Raw genomic sequence first — 22,203 nt, forward strand, 5'->3', positions numbered from 1 at the left:
ATAATTGAAAATATTCTAAGTGGAGATCAAGAGTGCCTTATCTGCCCGGACACAACAATAATTTTTCCAAGACACAATCTGAAGAAGCCAGCAAGATCTTTATCCAAGAGGACCTGTGTTGGATTCCATGATATGTACATAACTACAAAGTTACATATGTAACTACATTGATATCAGACACTTAGTAACTAGTCTTGGGTACCAATGTTACATTTTAAAACTAATAAATAAGAACTTTTGAGGGGCTGGAGGCTGGAGCCTGATTCACAAGGTTGTCACGGGGATTGAGTTAAAGAGATAATACATGTGAGGAATAGAAAAGGGGTTTCCCACTGTAAGTATCATCAAATGATTGAGGTCATGTGACATTTGTACACCAGTATACAGCAGATGCAACATGCCGTGCAATCCACATGCACGCACAAAGGTGCATTCTGTCTTTTCAGATAACCTTTTCTGAACCTCAGTTTCCTTAGGTTGCCTTGTCTGACATAGCAGAGGAAATAAACATGATTGGCCCAGGATAATGTATGGGCCTTGGATTCCAATTCTCTCTAAGATAAGGTTGGCAGGGGACGATGGCAGATATTTCAGCTTCTCTTCCCCCTGGACAGGCAGGTCAAGGCCCCCATATGGGGGAGCTGGTTCTGGAAGGGTTCTCAGTGGTCCAGGGGAGAGTATCTGGCCTTAGGGGATGGGATGAGCAAAGATGACCCTCACTTACAACACAATATGTATAGTATCAGTCGATTCTGGCTGCATCTGGTTAGTTGGGCCAGAGGGCTCAAGGCAGAAAAGTCTGAATAATAAAAATAAGTCATCCATTTTACCAGTCGGGAACTCTAAACCAAATTTTAACTTTGGTCACTCAATTCATTAAGCCAAGAGTCTTCAAAGTAATCTAAAGATCTCTTTAAGTTATTCTATGTCCAGCCTAGCTCAACACTTCCTCAGCAGCCGGACCTCAAAGGATAGTAACCATGGGGAACAGTCAGGAAACAGTCAGGAAAACTAAGCTCTGAAGATACAGAAAGCTGTTTCTATGTGCATGGGAACATTGTCAGCTCCCGGCAATCTTCCTGCCTGATTTCTACGCTTGAGCAATCTGTTTATGAAGATGGCCAAGAGACCTAAGTCAATCGGATTCACATTGACTTGATTGTATGGACTTTGATTTTGTTTGCTTATTTAAGACAGTCTTGCTATATAACCTGGGCTGGCCTTGAACTCACACTTCCCCCTTGTCTCAGTCTCTCAATGCTAGGCACACAGGTGTGCCCTGTCATGGCCACTAAAGATATAATACTTTCAAAGGAACTTTAAAATAACTTCACAGCAACTTTAGCAGATCAGAGTCACTTTTTGTCTTCAGTGCTGGGGATTGAGCCCAGGGCACTCTACCTACAATCTCCCAGTTTTAAAACTCCATTGAGTTCTGTGGACAAATATTTCTTGGGCAAAGGTAGTATTAGACATAATGGCTTAGATGAAAAGGTCCATTCTCAGATGCACAAGAAAGCATCTTAGTGACAAAATGATACTTTCTGGAAAGAAATAAGATGTGTATGGAATTCAGTATGGGTCCCTCACACAGGGTTAATTAGAAGTGGGTACCACATGCGGATCACAGAACAGACATGGCATCATATGGAGTGTGATATGATAGCATAAAAATAATGCCCGACTATTAGGGTTCACCAGGAAATCGCCACTCCCTTCTTTCATGGGCTGATCCTCACTAAATAGTCATGGCTTTTCTATCATGAACCATTTTCACCTTTCAGGTACAGTGTCACACATTTTCCTGTCATTCTACTTCTCTTCACGGTCGGCTAGGAAAGCCTGCGTGCCTAGGTTGAAGCAGAACTCCGGTTTGAGAGCTTAGTTGGGCAAATCGCTTTTAGGATACACTTAGGGCAGAAGGCAAAACAGAAAGATGAGTTGGCAGCCACCAGGAGGCTGCAGTGACTGATGCATCCAGAGAGCCAGTGAGCATGAGTTTAGCTCCATAAGAGTGAAAACCTGCACACTTTAAAAATATCTTAAAAAAGGATTCGGAAGTGGCTCTTAGAGCTGCTGCTTTTGAAAAGAGGAGCTGTGACAGTAAGATCATGATAGGGATATCTTAGTGTCAGAATGCCATCAGCAAATGCTTAACCTACATTTGTTTATATTTGCTATATTTGCTTGTATTCATTTAATGGAGAAACTGAGGTCCAGTGATGTGGGGGGTGTCCCAGGTGGGCAGATCTCTCTCTTCTCTCTGCTCCCCACCTTTGATGATTTTAAAGAGAGGGAGTAGCTGGTGCCAGGGAAAGGAGTCTGGACTGCTGAGTTCTCCCACTGGGTTCCAGCTCTGTCCTTGCTCTTCTTCATGCCATCAGTTTATCATGCCTAGATGTCAGCAATTGCTTCCTAAGTGATTTCCTTGTTTGCAGCCCACCAGCACCCCCAGTACCCCCCACCCCACCCGAAGGTGAAGGAAGGACAGCGGCAATCTGACTTCAATCAGGCCACACGAAGGAGGGGACATCTTAGATCTCTCCTTAGCAGAGCCTTGCTCCAGGAAGACAATGTAAAATGCACAGCTCTGGGCTGTTTATTTTTAAAGATACTATATCCATTTTTACTGGAACAAGTATAAAGAACTTAAAAAACCCATAGCTATCCTGTCACAATAAATCATAGAGAGTAAATTGAAAATCCTATACAGCTTTCTCTGAATACATTGTGCTCACTTTGTCAAAGGGGTAGATGAAATGTGGCATATATTGATCTAGATGTCTCTGTAAAACTATAATATTTATATCAAATACATATGCTCAACTCTCTTCTGTCTTTCTGCTGAGTCTTCTAATCATGACTCCTTCATCCCACCTCTCACAGTGCCCTCACTGCTGGTAACCCCTGCCATGAGGGGAAAGGGTTTGAAGACATATTCATCAAGGGGAATGGATAACACTTTATCATACAAGAAGCAGGGTGGTTAGAGACCCAATGACCCAGGCACACAGCGGTCAGTTTTCAGGTGTATCTTTAAGGCTCTGTGTCTCTGTGAGACTCCCGCAAGGTGGGCTTCATGCTCCGTCTGAGCAGGCCTTACTTCTGGCTGCTCAGTACAGTTCACCCTTTCTTGTCTTTTAGGAGCACCATTCCTTTCCTCTCTCCTGCAGGCTCGTGGCTCATGGCCCCACCACAGAAAAGACAGCAGGCAAATTTAATTCACACCTCCCTACCTCCTCCTCCACAGACAGCCTGTTCCTAAAGGGGAGGGGTTGTCACCAGCAAAGACTAACCTCAGGCAATGGGGCTCAACTTTGCTCCCTATGCTAATACCTAGTTCCAGGCCCCCAAAACTAGGCCCTGATTAGCTTAGACACACCTATGGTTTGGTAAGCACAGAAGACATTTAACTGTTCATTAGCTGCAAGACTGGCTGATTTCTACTACCTCAAACCTATTCCTTTATTTCAACTTTGCAAAGGAGTTCCAAAGCCTAACTCTGATCCTATGAAGGGAGGGAGGGAGGAATGGAGGGAAGGGAAGGACAGAAAAAAGGAAGGGGCAAAGGAAGGAAGAGAGAGGGAGGGAGAAAGAAGGGAGAGAGGGAAGGAACAAATGAAGGAAGAAAGAAAACACAAATTAAGGAGGAGAGAAGGAAGGAAGGAGGAAGGGAAGAAAGAAGCAAGGAAGGAAGGAAGGAAGGAAGGCAGGGAGGGAGGAAGGAAGGAGCCCAAAGAGGTTCAGTGATAATTTCCTACCCTTGACCGTATCTACTACTTTGCTAATTACAAGGGACAGAAATTCATTCTCCCTCCTAGTGAGGAAGAGAAAGCAGTAACTGTGGTATCCAGGTGTCAACAGAGCTAGTCTGGAGAAGGCAGGCTTCTTTGCTGTCTCTCTAAGTGGGGGCAGAAGGCTGAGTGAGTGGACCCCAACAGTGTAGCAAAGGTACCTCTGTAAAACAGAGCCCCAAGGGCAGATTCAGTAACATATACTGTGAGGTCCTAACCAGACCTGGAGCTTCTGCACAACTTATCACTTGTTAAGTGGGTCCTAAGACACCCCAAAGAATCTGTAGTACAAATCATAACTAGGTTTCCATAATTAGTCCACACACTTGATTATAGTCAGACCATAAAGGAGCTATCACCACACAAATATGTAGCTCGTATCTTACGATGAAGCTTGGTCCAAGTCTTAATAAATGATCAGAAGCTCCGTGTGGGGGGCCTCGGCTGGTTTTGCCTCTCCCTTCTGTCAACAATATTTCACTTTTAATTACATTATCTTGGGGACTTTAATCAAGTGTCTATGTCCAAACAAGGCTAACTCAGGGGGTTTAAATCTTGAATGATGTGACATTAAGGCCACGGTGGTCATTGAATCAACCTAATGGCAAAATCCTGATAGTACTGTTCTCAAGTTTTGGATTCCTGGCATCTCTGGTGCTTTCAAGGGGGCAATGTGGTCTTGTTATTTGGTCGTCCTCTGTAGGGATTCTATAAGGAACCCACCAAAAATTACTTTCTGTCTAAGAAGGCACAAATGAGCTTCTTCTATTTAAACCCAAAAAGCTCTAAATGGTTGATTTTGTTTACTGTTTCTTTAGTTTCTCATTTAATGCAAACAATGACCAAGAAGCAACTGGGAGCACCACCCTTGGGCTACTTCCTCAATCTTCCTTCTTTGCTTCCTTCCTACCATTCCATTCCTACACAATTCCATAACTGTCAAGCCATCACATATTGTGTCCATTCTTCCTGGGGTCTCTCACCAACTCTCTCACCTCTTTGCATTTTGTCTATTCCATTACTTTGAGCTCAGTGGCCATTTTTATTTTAAAATATTTTTTTATCTTTAAGGAGATACATAAATGAGTTGCTATTCACTGAAGTTTATGAATACAGTGCATCTTGATCAATGTCACCCCTTTTAATATTTTCACCCACCCCTCTCAACCCACCCCTTTCCTTTCCTTATCTAAATTTTAGGTTATGAATTTTTTTGCCATTTAAAAACACAATGCATCTTCATCTGCGTCACCACTTCAACATCTTCACCCCTCTTAGACCCAGGCCTTCCAGGTTATTTCTCAACTCTGTGGTAGAAACCATGAATTTTTGCTTACATTCCCCCATTTCCTCATGCATTCAACTGCTTTTCTCCTCTTGGCTCCACTCTCTCCTCTTGTGAATACCCATTTCCTGATTCTTATTTTGTTGGGCTCTGGCTTCGTCTTTCTAAAGAATTATAGTATTTGTGATCTCCATCATCGATTACACTTTAGTTAATTCATTTGTAACCCCTGGCTGACCACCCAGTGTGTTTACTTATAGATTTATAAGTACCTTCTAGCTACCACAAATGAGGGAAATCATGTAACCTACAGTTCTCTGGGTCTGGCTTACCTTGCTTAATATAATTTTTTCTAAATCTTTACATTTCCTTACAAACAGTACAATAGTATTCTTTCTGATAGATGAGTAGAATTCCATTGTGTGTCTTTGTGTATGTATGTACATATATATATATATATGTGTGTGTGTATGTATGTATGTATTTGTGTGTGTGTATATATATATATATATATATATATATAATTTTCTTGATCCATTCATTTATTATGGGGCATCTGGGCTAATTCCATATCTTGACTATGGTAGATAATACTGCAATGAACATGCTTGTACTGGTAGATTTAGTGGGGCCTTGCTTATTTTTATTTTTTTGTGTCTGTCTTAGCACTTGAACTCACGGCCTGGATGCTGTCTCTGAGCTTTTGAGCTCAAGACTGGAGCTCTACCACTTGAGCCACACCTCCACTTCTAGCTTTTTGTGGTTAACTAGAGATAACAGTCTCACAAACTTACCTGTTCAGGCTGGCTTTGAACTGTGATCCTTGATCTCAGCCTCATGTGTATCTAATATTACAGGTGTGAGCCACCAGCACCCTGCTCTTGGCCATTTTAAAATAAATCATGCTACCCTTAATGTCACTGTTTCAACCCTAGATGATTCTCTGATCTTACACAGAAACTGGGGCCTGAATGCTACCTTTCTCACCTCAAATCAATACCAGACAATACTGCATCTCAACAAGTAGGGATTAAGAAATGTGAAGGCTGAGGCAGATACATATTTGATTTGCCCTTTGGGAATGAAGGTGGAATAAAGGGAGAATGAGACTATACTAAAAAAAAAAAAGAGTTCTTAACTGTGCTGTGCAAAGCATTTTGATTTGAGAAGTGACCATCATTCTAGTACCTAACACATCTGGTAAGTCCTACTTCATGGCCCCAGAGCACATGTGTGGTTAGAACTCACCTCCTGCAGTGATATTCAAGTCACCACATCCACCCCTGCTCTCCAAACAAACTCTAGGTGTTGCCTTGGTTGAACATGAAGAGTCACACTGTCAACTCAACATACCTATACAGAGTCCCCAACTTAAGATGGATCTACTTTTTTTCCCATGTGATGGGGGTGCAAAAAAAATGTGCTTGTCCAACCATTCTGTTCATCATTTTGCGTGCAAGGTTACATTATATGAAATATTCACCACTTTATTATAAATAAAGCTTTGTATAGCTGAGTAGGTTAGTTCATGTCTAGAATCCCAGTTACTCTGGAGGCAGAGATTGAGAGAATGGTAGTTGAAGACCAGCCCAGGAAGTTAAGGGGTGGGGAGAAATAGTAAGACCTCAATTAAAATGAATAAGCTAGGATTGCTGGTCTCAGTTGCATTGGGAATTGTAGGTTGGAAGATCACAGACTAAGGCTAGCTTGGACAAAAACAAAAATAACTAAGGAAAGCAAATAGGGCTGAAGGTATGGCTGAAGAGAGAGAGAGAGAGCAAGCACAAGGTTTTGTAAAATGAAAAGGGCATTTTGCTAAAATGATTTTGTGATGAGTGTAGGAGGTATGTCATTTTTTTGCCTACAGCATTTCTAATCTCTAATGGGCTTGTTGGATATTAATCCATCACTGTTTGGGGACCATGTGCACTTGAAAAAGTCTCAGTAGGGCTGGGATGTAGCTCAGTGGCAAAGCGCTTACCTAGCAAGTACCACGTCCTGGGTTCGATCCCCAGTACCAAAAAAGAAAGAGACAAAAAGAAAAAAAGAAAAAGTCTCAGTAGACAGAGTAGAACTTAGATGCATCAAAAATTGGAAGGAGTCACATGTTCAAAGGCTGCTGAAACATGGTACACCACAGTAGGACATTTGTGGGGTGTGGAAAGGAACAGACTTCAGGGTAGCATCGGCTGCTCCCCTACCTTCTCACACCCCTCTGCATCTTTCTTTCCCTAGGTCTACCCAAGAGTATTTAGGGGCCTAAGATTTTAAGGCACTCTGATGTTGCCCCTGTCTTAACTGCTGCTCCGGGTCCATTCAGCGATATGAATTATCACATGCTTTTCAGGAACATTCTCGATAATGTACTCCCGGCTTTCATGATTATTTCACACCTTCATCGTTTTATTGGACAAAATTCCTGTCAAAGTGCATACACTGGGAGGATGCTCCTATGTAATCAAGCTCCTAATTCACTTACTAGCTCCTTGGGTGGCTCAGATTGGTGGAAGTCTCAGATAGTCCCCAAGAGAGCATGAATCAAATTTCCATGTTCAAGCTCTTAACCTTGAAGCCCAGCACAGTGCCTGGCACACGGTAGGGGTTCAACTAATTATTGGTTGAGGCAAGGTGCTAGGATGAGTATTTTCTAAATCTGTTCTTTATCCTCCCTGGCTCGTGTAAATGAGACAATGACCAAAGTTATAAAACCTCTCTCAAAGATGGGTATGCATCAAATCTCTGATCTGCCCCTATATCTCTTTCTCAGAAAAGCAGAGGGGGGGGGGACATGGAGATCACTTTTTCTGACAAACGCTGCCTACATTTGGAGCGGCCCTCATCGTTGTGAGGGTTCAAGCCATGGTTGTGTAATACCAGAACTAGATGTGGCTGCTCAGTCCTGACAGCAACAGAATCAGATTTCTACGACTTTCACGCTGCATCGGCTTCTATCATATTTTAATAAAACGAGACAGTAGACTTGGCCAGTTAGAAAGTTTTCTGGTTTATTTTCAGAGTATGATGACAGCAACTGTGGGGTGAACCCCAAATCTAAGAGGAACTGCTTGTCACAGCCCTGGCAAGACTTCTATCAGAATGAATGACATAGCAGGAAGGCAGAAAGCACGGGGCAGCTTAGTCTCGGATGCTTACATTTGTGCCTGGGATGCTAAATCTACCCAGTAAGCACTCGCTCCATCAAGTGTGAAGCCGAACAGAAAAATTCTTCAGGGATTATAATTAGCCAAGTCATCATCAAAATTTAGGTTTGGTGGGGTGTTTTTTTGTAATGAAAGAAAGAATATTTGAGAGCAAAAAAAAATGTGATTTTTTTTTTTAGGTACACAGTTCATCTCCCACCTACATTTCTATTCTTGTTTTCAGAACAATAGCTGAACATTTTGATAAGTGTGTGGAAAGGAAGACAGACGGCAGGAACGTGGGGGTGGGGGTGGGGGCAAACCTTCATTCCATCAGCATGATCAGGAAATTGATTTAATATGCATCCAAGTCTCTTTTAATAGAGCTTCAAGTTTGAAAGGGACCGAAGATGTGGCTTAGATGAATATGAAACAGATGCCAAGGGAAGAAGTACCCCCATCCACACCCACCAAGACCCCCTGTCTTTGGAAAAGAATACCTGGCACATTGCATTTTGTGATACAGAATCAGATGACAAGTGCTTTTGGAATCTGCTTCTCAGTGCCGAATTTCAGAAGTAGTCAAGGGGTCATTTTCCCAAAGTATTAGGGCAATCTCCTTTTTTTTTCCCTCCGTTCCCCAAAAGTTTAATGCTAATCAAAGCAGAATGCCTAATCAGTCCAAGCTGGCCTGTCAGCTTGAATTATCTATTTGTCTTCCTATTTACTGTATCTGTCTGTCTACAGTTCTTCATATCTCTGTGAAGATCAGTTATTGGGGCCCATGTTTCCTTCTGACGAGAATCGCTACCAGATGATCCTTCCTGGCGATATGTTGATGATTTGCTAATTTATGGCTTTTTAAAATCTCAGAATCTGAAGACATTGCTGGGGAGACACGTGGGCCACAAAAGCGAGTGAGCTGACTGGCTTACTTGACAGGGATCAAAGATTTGTGTAAAATGCAAAGCTTTGGTCACATTTCAACCAGAGTGATGCCTGAGATAGAGAAATCGTAAATGACATCCTAGAGGAAACATGCCTCACAAGAGCAGTCAGGCCCCTCACAGCCCGAGGAGAAGTGAGAGTGAGTGTTGCTGGAGATGCACGTAAACAGGAAGGGAAAGGGGGCCTGTGGTATTGGCTCAAGTCAACACCACATGAATCACCCGATCCTGTTCCTGAGTGCTGGCAGCCAGGTCTTCTCAGAAAGAGAAGACATGGAAATGGTGTTACAGGAAGGCTCTCAACTTGGGGAACCAGAGGAGGCTTAAACAAGCTGTGAGGCTGAACTTTCTAACCACTTATGTGGTCAAATAGTATTGCATGGAGCTTGAAGACAGAGAGCAAGCTATGGCATGGTTGGCAGGTTTTATGAGGTGCAGGAATCCATCTGCCTGGTGGTGAGCAGTCAAGAAATGTATGGGTCATGGATGAACATGAAGGCATGATTCCTGTTAACTCTCTTTAAATGCAAGCATGGACCATGGGAGCCAGGGGGATGGGGGTGGGGGAGGAGGTGGACAGATTCAATGAGTTTGGGTAAAGAAATAAGCATTTTCTGGTAGAACTCAGCCCCTTTTAAATGCCAAGTCATTTAAAAACTGGCCTAAAACCACCATGGTGGACCAAATTGAACGTGATGGCATGAGTGGATTGAAGCTTCATTTTGATACAAATCAGACAGGAAGGAAAGAAAAGAACATGGTCTCAGGAAGGAAGAAAGGAAAGGATATGAGTCAGATGAATAGTCTATTTCTGATCAGAGGAAAAACACAGCTAGATGATAATGGGAAGCAACTAGGAGTATATGCCCAAGGCCCTGTCATCAGAAACCCTGTCGTTAGAACCTGAGAGGAAAACATAGTCATTTATTTGTCTCCTGGGAGACTGGGGTCCAGATTCTTCACAGATACCAAACTCTGCCGATGCTCTAACTCCTGTATTCCTCCACAGTTGGCACAGAGCTCTTGAAGTCTGCGCTATCCTGAATTATAACAATAGATGTCCAAACTGGATTGTGGCTGTGATCTCACCATTCCGGGACCTTTTCCTCCATGACTCTCTAATTCACTTTCCCAGCACCCTCTGCTTACTCTTCCTATTGTATCCCTGGTTCTTTTCTAAGTATCCTCCAACATTTGTCAACTGAAAAGCAATAAATCACTCCAAACCCATCCCATTCTCCATCCCAAACACCTGGCTTTGCAATGCCTCCATTGGGGGACCCCCAAAGTCCCATCATGGAAAACACAAGGTCTGGATGGGGCCCCAGCTGGGCCGACTCTACCCAGGGGGTTACAGCAGATGGATACCACTCTGCGGCCAATTATTTTCCATGGCCCTTGGCCACGTGACCTCAGATCATGATCTTGTCAGTTCTCATAAACTAACCAGCAGTGGAATGAATCACACTTAGAGAGTAAACCTCCAGGGAAGGCACACACGCTGTGGGAGGAAGGAGAAGCTGGGGGACGCAAAGGCTATGGGAGCCTCTGCACCCCTTATGCGTTCCCTGCCTCTGAGTGGCTCTGGCCTGACATGAAGGAAAAGGGAAGAAGCTGTGGGCCTTGGAGAAACAAGGAGCTACTCCTGCAGGAGGGCTATTCTTTTGAATAATATTCACGGTTTCAGCCCAAGAGAATAATTGTCCCCTGCAGCCTTGACTTGGATAAATTGTCTTCTTGGGCCACTTATCGAACCATTGATTGTTGACACCCAAGTCCCTATTCTTAGGAGTTAATAATCATAATAATATCAATTGCAGGACAGAGCGTGCACAAGAGTATTCACACATACTAGCATGGGAAGTGATGAAAATGTACGAGTAAGCCATCCTGGGACTTTGACTTTGTGTGGAAGAGGAGGAGGTTTTAAGGCTGTTACATGAAGTATTTACGTGATGCCAAACACATTGATTAAAAGTGGAAATGAAGTGTTAATGAAATCTTCATATGCTCCAATATCCTGAACATGGGTGTTGTGTAAACAGAGTTCTGAACTTCTCTGCCTGACATTTTTTAAAATAATCTTTGGATTTCAAAGTTTTGTGTCTCTGTAGTTTTAGATCATGACTTACCTTGGGTTCTCTGACAAGTTAATATATTGTTAGAGAGGTTACTTCTGAATAAAATATGCACTCATAAACAAATCTTTTAACTATGTATATGTTTTAATTACTTTCCAGGCATTTGTTTGATTCAGTCCTGGAGAGCAGGGTGTATGTAATGTTCGTCCGTGGATAAAGCATATACATTTTTTGCATATACAAAACCTCAGAGCGCTGCATGCTATTTTAAGAGTCTGAACTCTATCTTTCAACAAAGTTTAGCTGCTTTCCTTTTGCAAATGCATTTAATTTTATCTGGAAACTTTTTGACGTTAGAAATAGAACAACTGTAGTTTCTCATTACATTTGCTGCCAGAATCCATGCTCGGTTGCTCAACTAAAGACCTTATATTGCTAATTACTACCACATGCCCACATCCCAAGCGAAAGAAAACTTATTGATTCTGACAGCCCATTCTCTCAACATTGAATTCCAAATGAAAACTCAAATTTTGGCCAAACATAACATTTCATCAATCTTGTTCTACTGACTGGAAAAACAACATCAAACAAAGGGTGCTAATGGCCCTTTATTACCATTCCTTTCCCAAGCTTATATTTTTCCGATGAAAGATCTAAGTGACCAAAAGGCTTCTTTAAACTACTTAGTAATTAGCTTTTGAACCAGGAAACAATACATAAAGTGAATGGTCCCAGGATTGATGACAGGAGGGACTCTTGGTCTGTAAGGTCAGGGAGGAGGGTGGGGAGGGGAGACCCAAAGAGAACATGAAAAGCAAAGTACATTTTCTTGAAGGGAGAAGAAAAAAGAGAGAGCGAAGAGAGAGAAACCAGCCTGAAAGTGGTGATAAAAGGTTATAGAGCCAGAACAAAGCCACAGGAAGTCTGTGGTCTGCAGTCATGATCCACAGGTGGGGTTTGAGTGGAAATGGCAGGGCACGGGGCAGCACATGGGGCTGTCCCCATCAGACCAGGGACAGACAAGGGAGTGTTGGTCTCAGGGGCTCCTTTGGCCCACCCATCAACAAAGCCAGCCGGCCACCAGCCCACCCACATTGGGCCAGGCATACTATGCTGGAAAAAAAATTTTTTTTTCCACCTGAAATGATTTTCAAACTAGGCTTCAGAGTAATTGATTTTATTGACTTCTTGGGGTGGTGATAAGGAAATGCCAGCTGAGACAATGGGATGAGGTGGACATCAAAAGAGTAGCCCCTCCTTCCACCCCCATCCCTCCACCCCAGGGACCTCAGAATGCTTTCTGTTTTCCCTTGACCTGTCCACATCTTAAAGGAAACCAAACTGAGAAGCTGTTTTCTCTCCCTCTTGGCATAAGATAAATGACCAGAGGGAATCGCTGGACTTATTTGGCCTTTTGGATCCAACGAATGGCCCAGAAATCAGAACAGCTTGGTTCTAACCGCATCCAGGGTCATTAAGGTAATCGGGAGAGGAGGGAGGGGCCCATTTGAGGAAGATGGAAGGATGTGGCATCCTCACAGGAGAGAAGCCAACTGGCCTCCTCTCCCTCCACTGCCCTTCGTCCCTCTGAACGGAAACGAGTGTCCTGTGGGTAGTTCAAGGAAATGAGCCCGATTCTCCACCTCCTCATTTTCTGAACAGAGGCCTGGACACCTGAGCTCAGGATGCAGTGGCACCCGGGCTCTGCTCCATCCAGCAATGGCTGACAAGATACTGACAAGGGCTCAGTTGTGTGTGTGTGTGTGGGGGGAATAGTATTTACTGGCTGCATTTATATTTTCATAAAAAAATGAAGTAAGCTAATAATCTGATGATAAAAGGAGAAGGAAAACAAAGCAAAAACAATTTCTGTGGTGGGAGACTCCATGACGTGAGCAACGGCACATGTCCCCCCTTGTAACTCAGATGCTAAGATCTGCTGAGTAGACCTTAGCAGAGAAGACCCCTCAAGCCGGTGACTGGATATGTACGCATCTGAGTCTGTGTGGATCACACCACAAAAGAAGAAATGAGGCTCAGTGCTCCCCCTGCTCTGAGGCTTTAAAAACAAATAAATGAAAAACCATTACCTTCACCTCCCCCTAACGCTGTCCTATAAAGAAGGTGCTCTGGCAGTGGATGGGGAAGATAAGGTCTTGCCTCTAACATAGGAGTTAGAATGTCCCATGGATACTGGACCAGTGCATTGATATCACTATTATTACTGGTTGATTGATGTTGATATTAATGACATGGCCAGAACACAAATTAAAATAGTTCCCAAGAAGAAAGAATTCCTGTCTCCCAAGTGGAAAGAAAGGCTCATCAGGAACTTCCTGTACTACAAATAGAATATTTCCTATCCAGAAGAAGCAAGGAGGAGAACTCATGTCCTAGTGACCACCAGGCCTCTGCTGTAGACAGTGACCCTTTCTTGACTCCTTCGTTACTGCTAGACAGAAACCACCCCTTCAGGGTATCGCCATAGTTGCAGGGACTAGAATTCCAACACACAGTCAGATGGTGTAAAGAATGAATGAACTCTGTCCGTTCATTTGGATCAGAAGAAAATATAGTTCGAGTTCCATACAGACCCCTTTAAGATAAATCCACTCTATGCCTTGGAACTTGTAAGTAGCAACAAAGCCATTGTGAATATTTGCATATGACAACTCCAGGCGTGATCTCTGATCAGAACATGGATTGCCCTTCACAGAAAAGCACCCAGATCAGCTGGGAGAAGGGCTGCATTCAATGTCACCACCCCAGGGAGTCTAAACAAAAAAAATCACTCAATCACATCTTCTCTGGTATAACTGACTTACTTTCTGCCTCCATGTTTGTTAAAAGTCCCGCCGAATTTATTCCGATTCAGGATGAGAGCAGCAATTTCGGGCACGTAGCGGGCAAACATAGCCTACATGCATGAAACAAAGAAACAAGAGCCAAAAAAAAAAAAGGCATGCAGAGAGGATTGCACCATAGGAGAGGCAGCAAAACCTCTTGACGTACTTACTTTCTTCCACTAACCGCACTATAGGAGCCCCCGTATTTCTTGCGGTTTCCTATTAACTCTATGATTTCAGGGACGTAGCTGGCAAACATGGCCTGAGGAGAAGAGGGGAGACAGAAGAGAGACTAAAAAAGACAGGCCAAAGAAAGGGGGAGGACCTTTTCAGAAAGGGGAAGGGATACTAAGATCTGAAAACACAAAAGGATTAGATCTGTGGAAGTACATTTTAATACATGGGATTATAAAAATATAACTGAAGGACAAAAAAAGGGCAAGTTCTTGAAAATATATAGGGCACACAAACATTAGCCAACCTAGACAGGGGAAAAAAGAGAACTGAAAAAAAAATCAGTCAAGAAAAATACATAGGAGACAAGAATCAATAAGCTGACATCTAACTCTTGTTCCTAAAGAAAAGTAGGTAACAGAGTTCTTTGCTGGTGAAATTACACATACAAACACACACACACACACACACACACACACACACACGCACGCACACGCACGCACGCACGCACGCACAAATTCATGGTGATCCACTCATTCTGAAAAAAGACCTTCCCTCCTATGAACATGCAAAAGAACATCAATACTTTTTAATGAGTGATTTGTGAAGACAATAATGCCAAAAGGAAAATTTTTAAATGATCCTTTCCACTTAAAAAAATGTACTCAAAAAGCACAAAAGATAAATTTAAGAAATTACACGAGAGGAAAAGATAGCAAGGGAAACACAAATGTGCCATGTTTTGTCCAACAAACATCTTCCTGTGGCCGGGTAATAATGCTACCACAAAGCCGTGGCTAATGTACACACACACGGCCACATTTATATGCATTTGTTGAAATGTACATGTCCTCTGCATACAAAACAGACAGAGGCATGTATGCATCGTTTCATATAAATGTGTGCATGGTGCACATATGTACAAGCTGTGAGTGAGTCAAAATTGGAATCTCTTACCTCATACACAGCACAAACTAAACTATTCTACTTTGAAAGGCAAAACACCAGGACAGCCAATGGGTTGCCAGAAATTCCCCCAAATTACATCATAATGAACAGCTGACTACCATACAAGGAGCGGCACACTCTACACCTCTCTGACTTTGCAAAGAGAAGGACAACACACCAAGGGGCACTACTGAGCAGCAGAGTGAAATCTGAACAAAACCATGCTCTGCTTGTAGCGATGTGGTTTGGGCAAGGAGACAGAGTTCTCTGCCTTCTGAGAGGCAGGCCTCTCTAGGGCAGGCACCAGCCACAGTGTTTGTTGAAAGTTGGGGGAGGGGGAAGGGTGGGCTGGGAGGGCAGGGAGCCTGAATGGGAAAGGTTGCTGTTGAAACCGCAAACTGTCCACAGAGTGTAGACAGCATCTACTGGAGTCAGTTGACTCCAACTGTCAAGGAGAGTCATGTTGAGTTGCACTCTTAAGGGACAGACACTCTCCCTTCTTAATGTCATCTTTTCCTTAAGACAATTTGGCTTTCACCTGACTACACGGAGGCCCCCAAATCAGGACAATGTGCCTGGGCCTAAGGGACAAGCATCATCAAGTTCGGATTTACTTAGCTTGATTGCAATACAAAGGCAATCACTTGATTCTAGTACCACAACACGGTACTTCAAATACACAGCCTTCAAGAGATAGAAAACACCAATGGACGTAAAAATGAACAGGAATATCAAAGAGTTTGACTTTTTCTTTTTTACCAGTCCCCCGAGGATGAAGAAGACCATGAAGAGGCGCCCAAGTGTAGTTTTGGCATAAACATCTCCATAACCAACGGTGGACATGGTGACCATGAGTAAGTAGACACATTCCCAGTAGGTAAGTGCCTGGTTGTTTTGGAAATTTTCCCATGGGTCCCCTGAATTCTCCACCTATAGGAAGGGGATAAAGGAGACAAAAGCACATGGTCAAAGACTTCTGGACACAGCATGGACCGCAAGGCTCCAGGGGACGTGGGCTCTGCTTCCATTTACAGTGTTCTCTCTAGGAAGGAGATTCTGAGCCTTCCTCTGACCATCTTCCCACTTAAGTCTCTAAGGATTTGGCTCTCAGAAATCCTAGTATTACAGAACTCCCAAACCTTCCACAGGAGATGGAGGTGACCGGGGTTGGGGGGTGTGGCAGGGGTGGGGACCAGGGTGCCGGGAGCGTCCATTCATTATTTTGACCAGTGAGAATGCCCAGTGGGCCTTACTCCTATAGATCTGCCTGAACCCCACACATTAACTCTGAGTTGGATCCTGCTCGGCCTCCTCTGTTAAAAGTCAAGCACGGTTCAGTGCGTCCATCTCAGGGCTTCTCCCATGAGCACAAAGACTGAACTCAGGGGTACAATTTGCTTTTGCACAACCCCTTAGACCCGGGGTCTGCAAACTTTCTCCACAGGGCCAGAGTGTATTTTTAGCTGTGTGAGACAGACAGGTCTGCGTGTCTGACACAAAGACTCAGCTGGGCAGCTGTCACTGGAACTGGAAAGGGACGAGGAGCGGATGTGTTGGCCCTGGGAGAGCCTGGGACCAGAGCTGTTTTGTCAGATAGTTCCATCCTCCCAACTTAAGTAACCACGAGGTCATGGTACAAGGGACCAATACTTGTGACTCCCCCTCACCCAGCCTATGGGACAACCAGTCAGTGCCCAGGTTAGTTCTGCCTCTACAGAATGTTCTGGAACTTGGTTTCTGTCACACGCTAGTTTATCCTCTGGGTGACATTTTCCATAAGGCTTCCTGGTGAACTAGAGGTAAGATGGAGTCACCAGCTACTGAAAGATAATTATCTCTCCTTCATCTATCACTCTGGCATTTTGGTGGTAGGTTTCAAGAATCAGAGAAATGAGGGGTGAGCTTCACCAAGAATCCCACCAGCGAAAAGGGCTGTGTCACCACCCCCAGAGCAGATAGGAAAGGTCGTCATCTTTATTCAGAGTTGCCTGTTATGATGGGGCCTGTTGTGGTTCTATGTCGATGTTTGTATGAAAGGCACTTCCAACAATTGCTATGCTCTCTAAAGCAGGGAGAAAAAAATCTGCCTTGGAGAGGTGAGAAGAACTTGACTTAATAATAGAAGTCATGAATTAAAAATGGAAGACTTAACGTTTTTGACGTATAAAGTAACTTGACAACTAATCATACAGGAAAATCAAAGGCAGCATTTTGTAAGAGCAAAGTGGAGGGGAAAACTTTAAGGGATCTGAATTTGTTGTTTACAAAGAGATGTGGGTCAAACTTTCAACCTTAGCCCGAGACCTTTTCTGAGCTTTTTTTAAACTGTGGATTCACTGCCATCTTGTGGCTTTGGGTGAGTACTGCAGTCAGAATTCTAAAAACAAATCTGAAATCTCCCAAAGCAAGCCTGGCGAGCTGGAAAAGGCAGGTTAATGGTAACACCCTTTGGAACTAGTTTGAGATAGAAATGTTGCAAACTTAAGACAATTAAGGGGTTGCTTCCCTATTCCACATCTACAACTAAGCTAATGCGTCTCTCTAATGGGATTCACCAAGGCGCTTGTTCCCTTCAAAGCTGAAGGGTCTTTACTTACCAAGTGGATGAACCCGGCCGCAGTCAGCCACGTGCTGATAAATATGGAGAGTAAATTCACCAGCTTGATGGAATTGCTGTGGGAAAGAGACAACAAGCAGAGACCCACCAAGTTACAGAGGGAAGACCCTCATCAGAGCTGCTTGCTGCTGGAGGAAGGTAGGCTCTAGTCATTGGAAGGGAATTAGCTCCCACAACCTGTAGGGACATTGCAGCTGGGCCACTCAGACAGGATCCAGTATGAACCCTTCTCTAGTTTCGTTAGAACTTGACTTTTACTTTGAACACTTCAAATGCACAGGGAAATGCAAAGAAAACTTTCCATCAACACCTGGATGACCCATCTAGCTTATCTTTACAAATTCTTTCTTTTTTTCTTGACCTTTCCCTTCATCTTTTCATTCAACTTGCTTTATTTCCACATAAATTGTAGACATCAGAATACAACCTGGACAACTATATCAGCATTCAGCTTCCGAAAGAGGACAGTTTGGGATCTAAGTGCAATACAGTGTCACATCTAAGAAAATTAACGTGGGTTCCCTAATCTAATCGAACAGGCAATCCTTATTTACATGTCACCACTTTCCAGGCATCATGGATGTTTTCTTCCCACGCCTACCCCCCAGCTGGAAGGTAATCACAGCCCCAGCTTCACATCTGGATAGTATGTGGCTTTAATTCAGAAGTCGGGATGTTTTCTCTGTGCAGTTAGTGAGTGTTTGAGGTTTTGCAGGCTATACAACGGCTGTTGCCATTACTCGACTCTGCGATTATAATTTGAAAGCAGCTGCGAAAATTACATGACAGAATAGGTGCGGTTATGCTTCAATAAAACTTCACACAAACAGACATCAGGAGCCATTAGTCCACAAACTATGGTTTGCCAGTCCCAAGTTTAGCCTTTTTTAATCTACAAGTAATACTCACCTCTACCCTGAGGCACCCACCCTTTTAAAAAAAATTTTTGTTCTGAATGATGTTTAATTCAAGGTGAATTCAAGCTGTCCTTTAGAATGTTCCAGACTCTAGAGTTGTCTGGCTGCTTCTTCAGGATTAATGCCTGTTTCATCATTTCTGTGAAGTGTCTCTGCTAGGAAATCTGAACTAATAGATGTGAGATCCACTCACTTAGCAAAGGGAGACACACCAGATCTCCACAACCGCAATCCCCCCATTTCTCTCTGTAGTTCATACAGCATCTTGGGGTGAGATGCTGAGCACACAGGAATGGCCAGCTCCCCAGCAAGCTTATAACTAGTCGTGTTCGTATCCACTAGTGTTCCCTGGATGATTTGGCTACCACTCATTAAACTTTAAGCTCCAAGAAACCCAGGGTCTTTTTCTGTCTAAATTCTAGGAACAGTAGGTCCACAGCACACATCAGGGTCTCTGTAAATATCCAGTGAATAAACTGTTCTCTTCCTCTGTGGTCATCCTCAAAACTTCATCCTGCTCACCCACACTGGGGAGAGCTGAGTATTGATGCTACCAAGTGACGTCCATGTTGACACCCAATCCCACCCTCTTGTTGTCAATACCCCCAGGAAGCCCCAGACCTTCCTGTCACAACTCTTCCATGAAACGATTGCACTGGTCATCATATAGCCAAGGCTATGTATGATTGGTCACCTTTCCCAAACTAGAAAACTTTGCTCATCTATTTTCTGTTCTCTAAGGCAGATTCAGCCCCCACCTCTCCCTTAAATAAAGCCTTTCTTCAATACAATACCATACCAAACCATACCATACCTCCAAGACAAAGTGACTTTCCCTTCAGGCTCTCCTCTCCAGCTATTCACTGGTAACGAATCCTATGGTCTCAGGCCTTCTTTGGCCAGGTTTTAAGTTGTTGCCTGGCTCTTGTGTTCCTTGCTCTGCCTTCCAGAAGGGAATTCTGTTTTCTGACTTTTTCTCTCTACCAGTAGTACCTACAAGTACAGGCTCCAAAGAAGTTCAACCCATCGCTCTGGGTCCATCCATCCATGGTAGCTCTGTCCTCTCCCTGAGCATCTCTTTCTTTTGGGGAACAAATTATCCCCTCCCTAAGAGTTTAATGTCACAGAAATGACAAGAGAGGACACTTCTACAGCGCATGTGAGGTATTCAATACATGTTCCATCTTCTAAGGGCCTTGTGTTTGCAACTCATCTGATCCTTCAAATGACCTTGTGGACCATCCTGGATCGCAGGAAGCAGTAGGGCTGGGATATGGACACAGGCACTTAGTTTCCAGGATCTGAACTTTCAGACTGGCATCAATGAGAATGCCTTTCTTGATGGTTGCTCTTATTCAGATCATTTCCCTCCCCCTTACAGACCCAGGTGTTACTGGGGAGGTCACAGGTTATGCTTTGGGGAGGTACTGAAACCTGAAATGGGTAAGGCCTTGTAGGAGGTCTGTAGGTCATGGAGGGGTGTGCAGTGGAAGAGGACCATGGGACTCCAGTCCCACCCTCCCTGCTTCTGTTTCTTGGCCATGAAGTGAGAAGTCCTGCTCAGCACACGTTCCCAATATCATATGCTGCTTCACCACCCACCCAAAAGAAGGGGGCCTACCGATTATGGCCTGGAATTTCCAAAACCATGAGCCCAAATAAATGTCTGGCAGGTAAATTGACTCAGAGATTTAGTTGCAGTGATGGAAAGCTGGCTGGTGCAGCCACTAAAAGGCATGTGCCCCCAGCAAAGAGGAAGACTGTGTGGACACACTGCTTCTTGAACTGTTTCAGGAAAGCATGGAGAGGAGACTCTCTGATGGCCTATAGTGAAAACCAACACATGACAAGGTATAGGATGGGGCTTGTGGAGGATCTCTAGCAGATACTCCTCTGTGGAGTGGTAGCTGCTACTAGGAAAGATATAGTACCCGAGTCTAGCTTTCTTTTTATTATTCTCCTATGTACCTAAAGAAAGGAATCACTGGTTTGTTTTCCCAGAACTGATCCTGATTGTTTGTGACAAGAATAAACAAGCATTTTCAGTTTTGTGGGTAAGACTGAGCTTTTCAGATGGCTGGAAGGACTTTTGTCTCTTTCCAAAACATGGATAAGAAAAAGAAGCCTGGTACTATAATCCTAGCTACTCACTAGGCTGTGATCTAAGGACCTAGTTCAAAGCCAACCCAGGCAGAAAAGTCTGTGTGACTCTTAACTTCAATTAGCCAGCAAAAAGCCAAAAGTGGAAGTATGGCTCCAGTAGTAATACACCAGCTTTTAGCAGAAAAAGCCAAGCAAGAGCAAGAGGCCCCAGTAAAAAAGCCCAAGGAGGGAGGGAAGAAGGAGGAAAGGAGGATGGAAGGAAGGAAGGAAAAAAGAAAGGAGGGAAAGAAGGAAAGAAGGAAGAAAGGAAGGAAGGAAGAAAGGAAGGAAGGAAGGAAGGAAGGAGGGAAGGAAGGAAGGAGGGAGGGAGGGAGGGAGGGAGGGAGGGAGGGAGGGAGGGAGGGAGGGAGGGAGGGAGGAATGGAAGGAGGAAGGGAATGAGGCAAGGGAGGAGGAAGGAAAGAAGGAAGGAAGGAAAAGAAGGAAGAAAAAAAAGTTATCTGTTCTGTTTCATGGCTACTTCTAAAGTTTTCACATCATAACAATTGCTGATGAATGTTGAGCCCTTATTATGTACTACAAGTTGTATTGATTCTTCATTTTCTTCCATCAACTTTTACCATTGAAGAAGGAGCTATCAATGTGTGTACTCTCATGCAAAGAAAACTGAGGCTGTGGGAGGGGCCATAAATGGCTCATCCAGGGAAAGGTGGTTGGTGAGTGAAGGGGTTAGCTTCAGATCTAGCCTATGACCCATATCCTGCTCACCCAAGTCATTTGGCAAGATGACTCAGGGGGAGCCACATGCGCCATTTTTCTGGCCACATTGGCTTTGCCCTTCATAAGCTGGCCCTCTCCACACCCTCGGACCTGAGAGAGCAGGGGGTCAATCAAAGGCCCCCTCCAGTCCCTTTACCAGGGCTGTCTGAGATAAACTGGCCAATGAACTCTCTCTGATGGGCAGGACCACCAGAAACATTTTCACTATGTGAGTAGGAGAAAGAGCCCTCTATCTCCTCAGATTTGAGTATAAAAACTATAAACCACAAGCTCCAGTAGACCTTAGAGAAAACCTTTCTGAAATGAACTCCAGAGCAGATGCAGACCAAAGCAGATTCCCAAGGAAAGAATCTGAGCTCTGATTAGTCAGCCATTCTCTCCTGGACCAGTTCTTACGAAGGTGGATTCTATTCCTTGCAATCACAACCTAGTGTGTAACAGAGAAATGGCTGACATCCTCAATGCTCCAGCTCTCCTGAAATATAATAGCTGGCCAGATCTCTAAAGGAGGTCTGGGGCTATCTCTACCTAAAAGCAGAGAACAGATGTCCATTCCTTTCACTTTGCT

General features: G+C 43.9%; 1 protein-coding gene across 31 annotated transcripts in view; it reads right to left on the reverse strand.

The window, feature by feature from the left end:
- The window catches only part of Kcnma1 (potassium calcium-activated channel subfamily M alpha 1), a 701,247-nt gene that overhangs the window by 206,509 nt on the left and 472,535 nt on the right, over window positions 1-22,203 (reverse strand). For all 31 annotated transcript variants that reach the window (XR_011371533.1, XM_070020666.1, XM_070020665.1 and 28 more), the window contains 3 exons: window positions 17,816-17,891; window positions 15,978-16,148; window positions 14,267-14,358 (listed from right to left, as the gene is read on the reverse strand). Coding sequence is in view for 30 of the 31 variants with exons in the window: in XM_070020666.1 (XP_069876767.1) it covers window positions 14,267-14,358; window positions 15,978-16,148; window positions 17,816-17,891 (339 nt within the window). In the remaining variant the exon portion in view is untranslated. The remainder of the gene's footprint in view (window positions 1-14,266; window positions 14,359-15,977; window positions 16,149-17,815; window positions 17,892-22,203) is intronic.

Source organism: Dipodomys merriami, unplaced genomic scaffold (assembly GCF_024711535.1).
Source record: "Dipodomys merriami isolate MVZ:Mamm:240054 unplaced genomic scaffold, mDipMer1.0.p SCAF_14, whole genome shotgun sequence".
NCBI classification, from domain to species: domain Eukaryota; kingdom Metazoa; phylum Chordata; class Mammalia; order Rodentia; family Heteromyidae; genus Dipodomys; species Dipodomys merriami.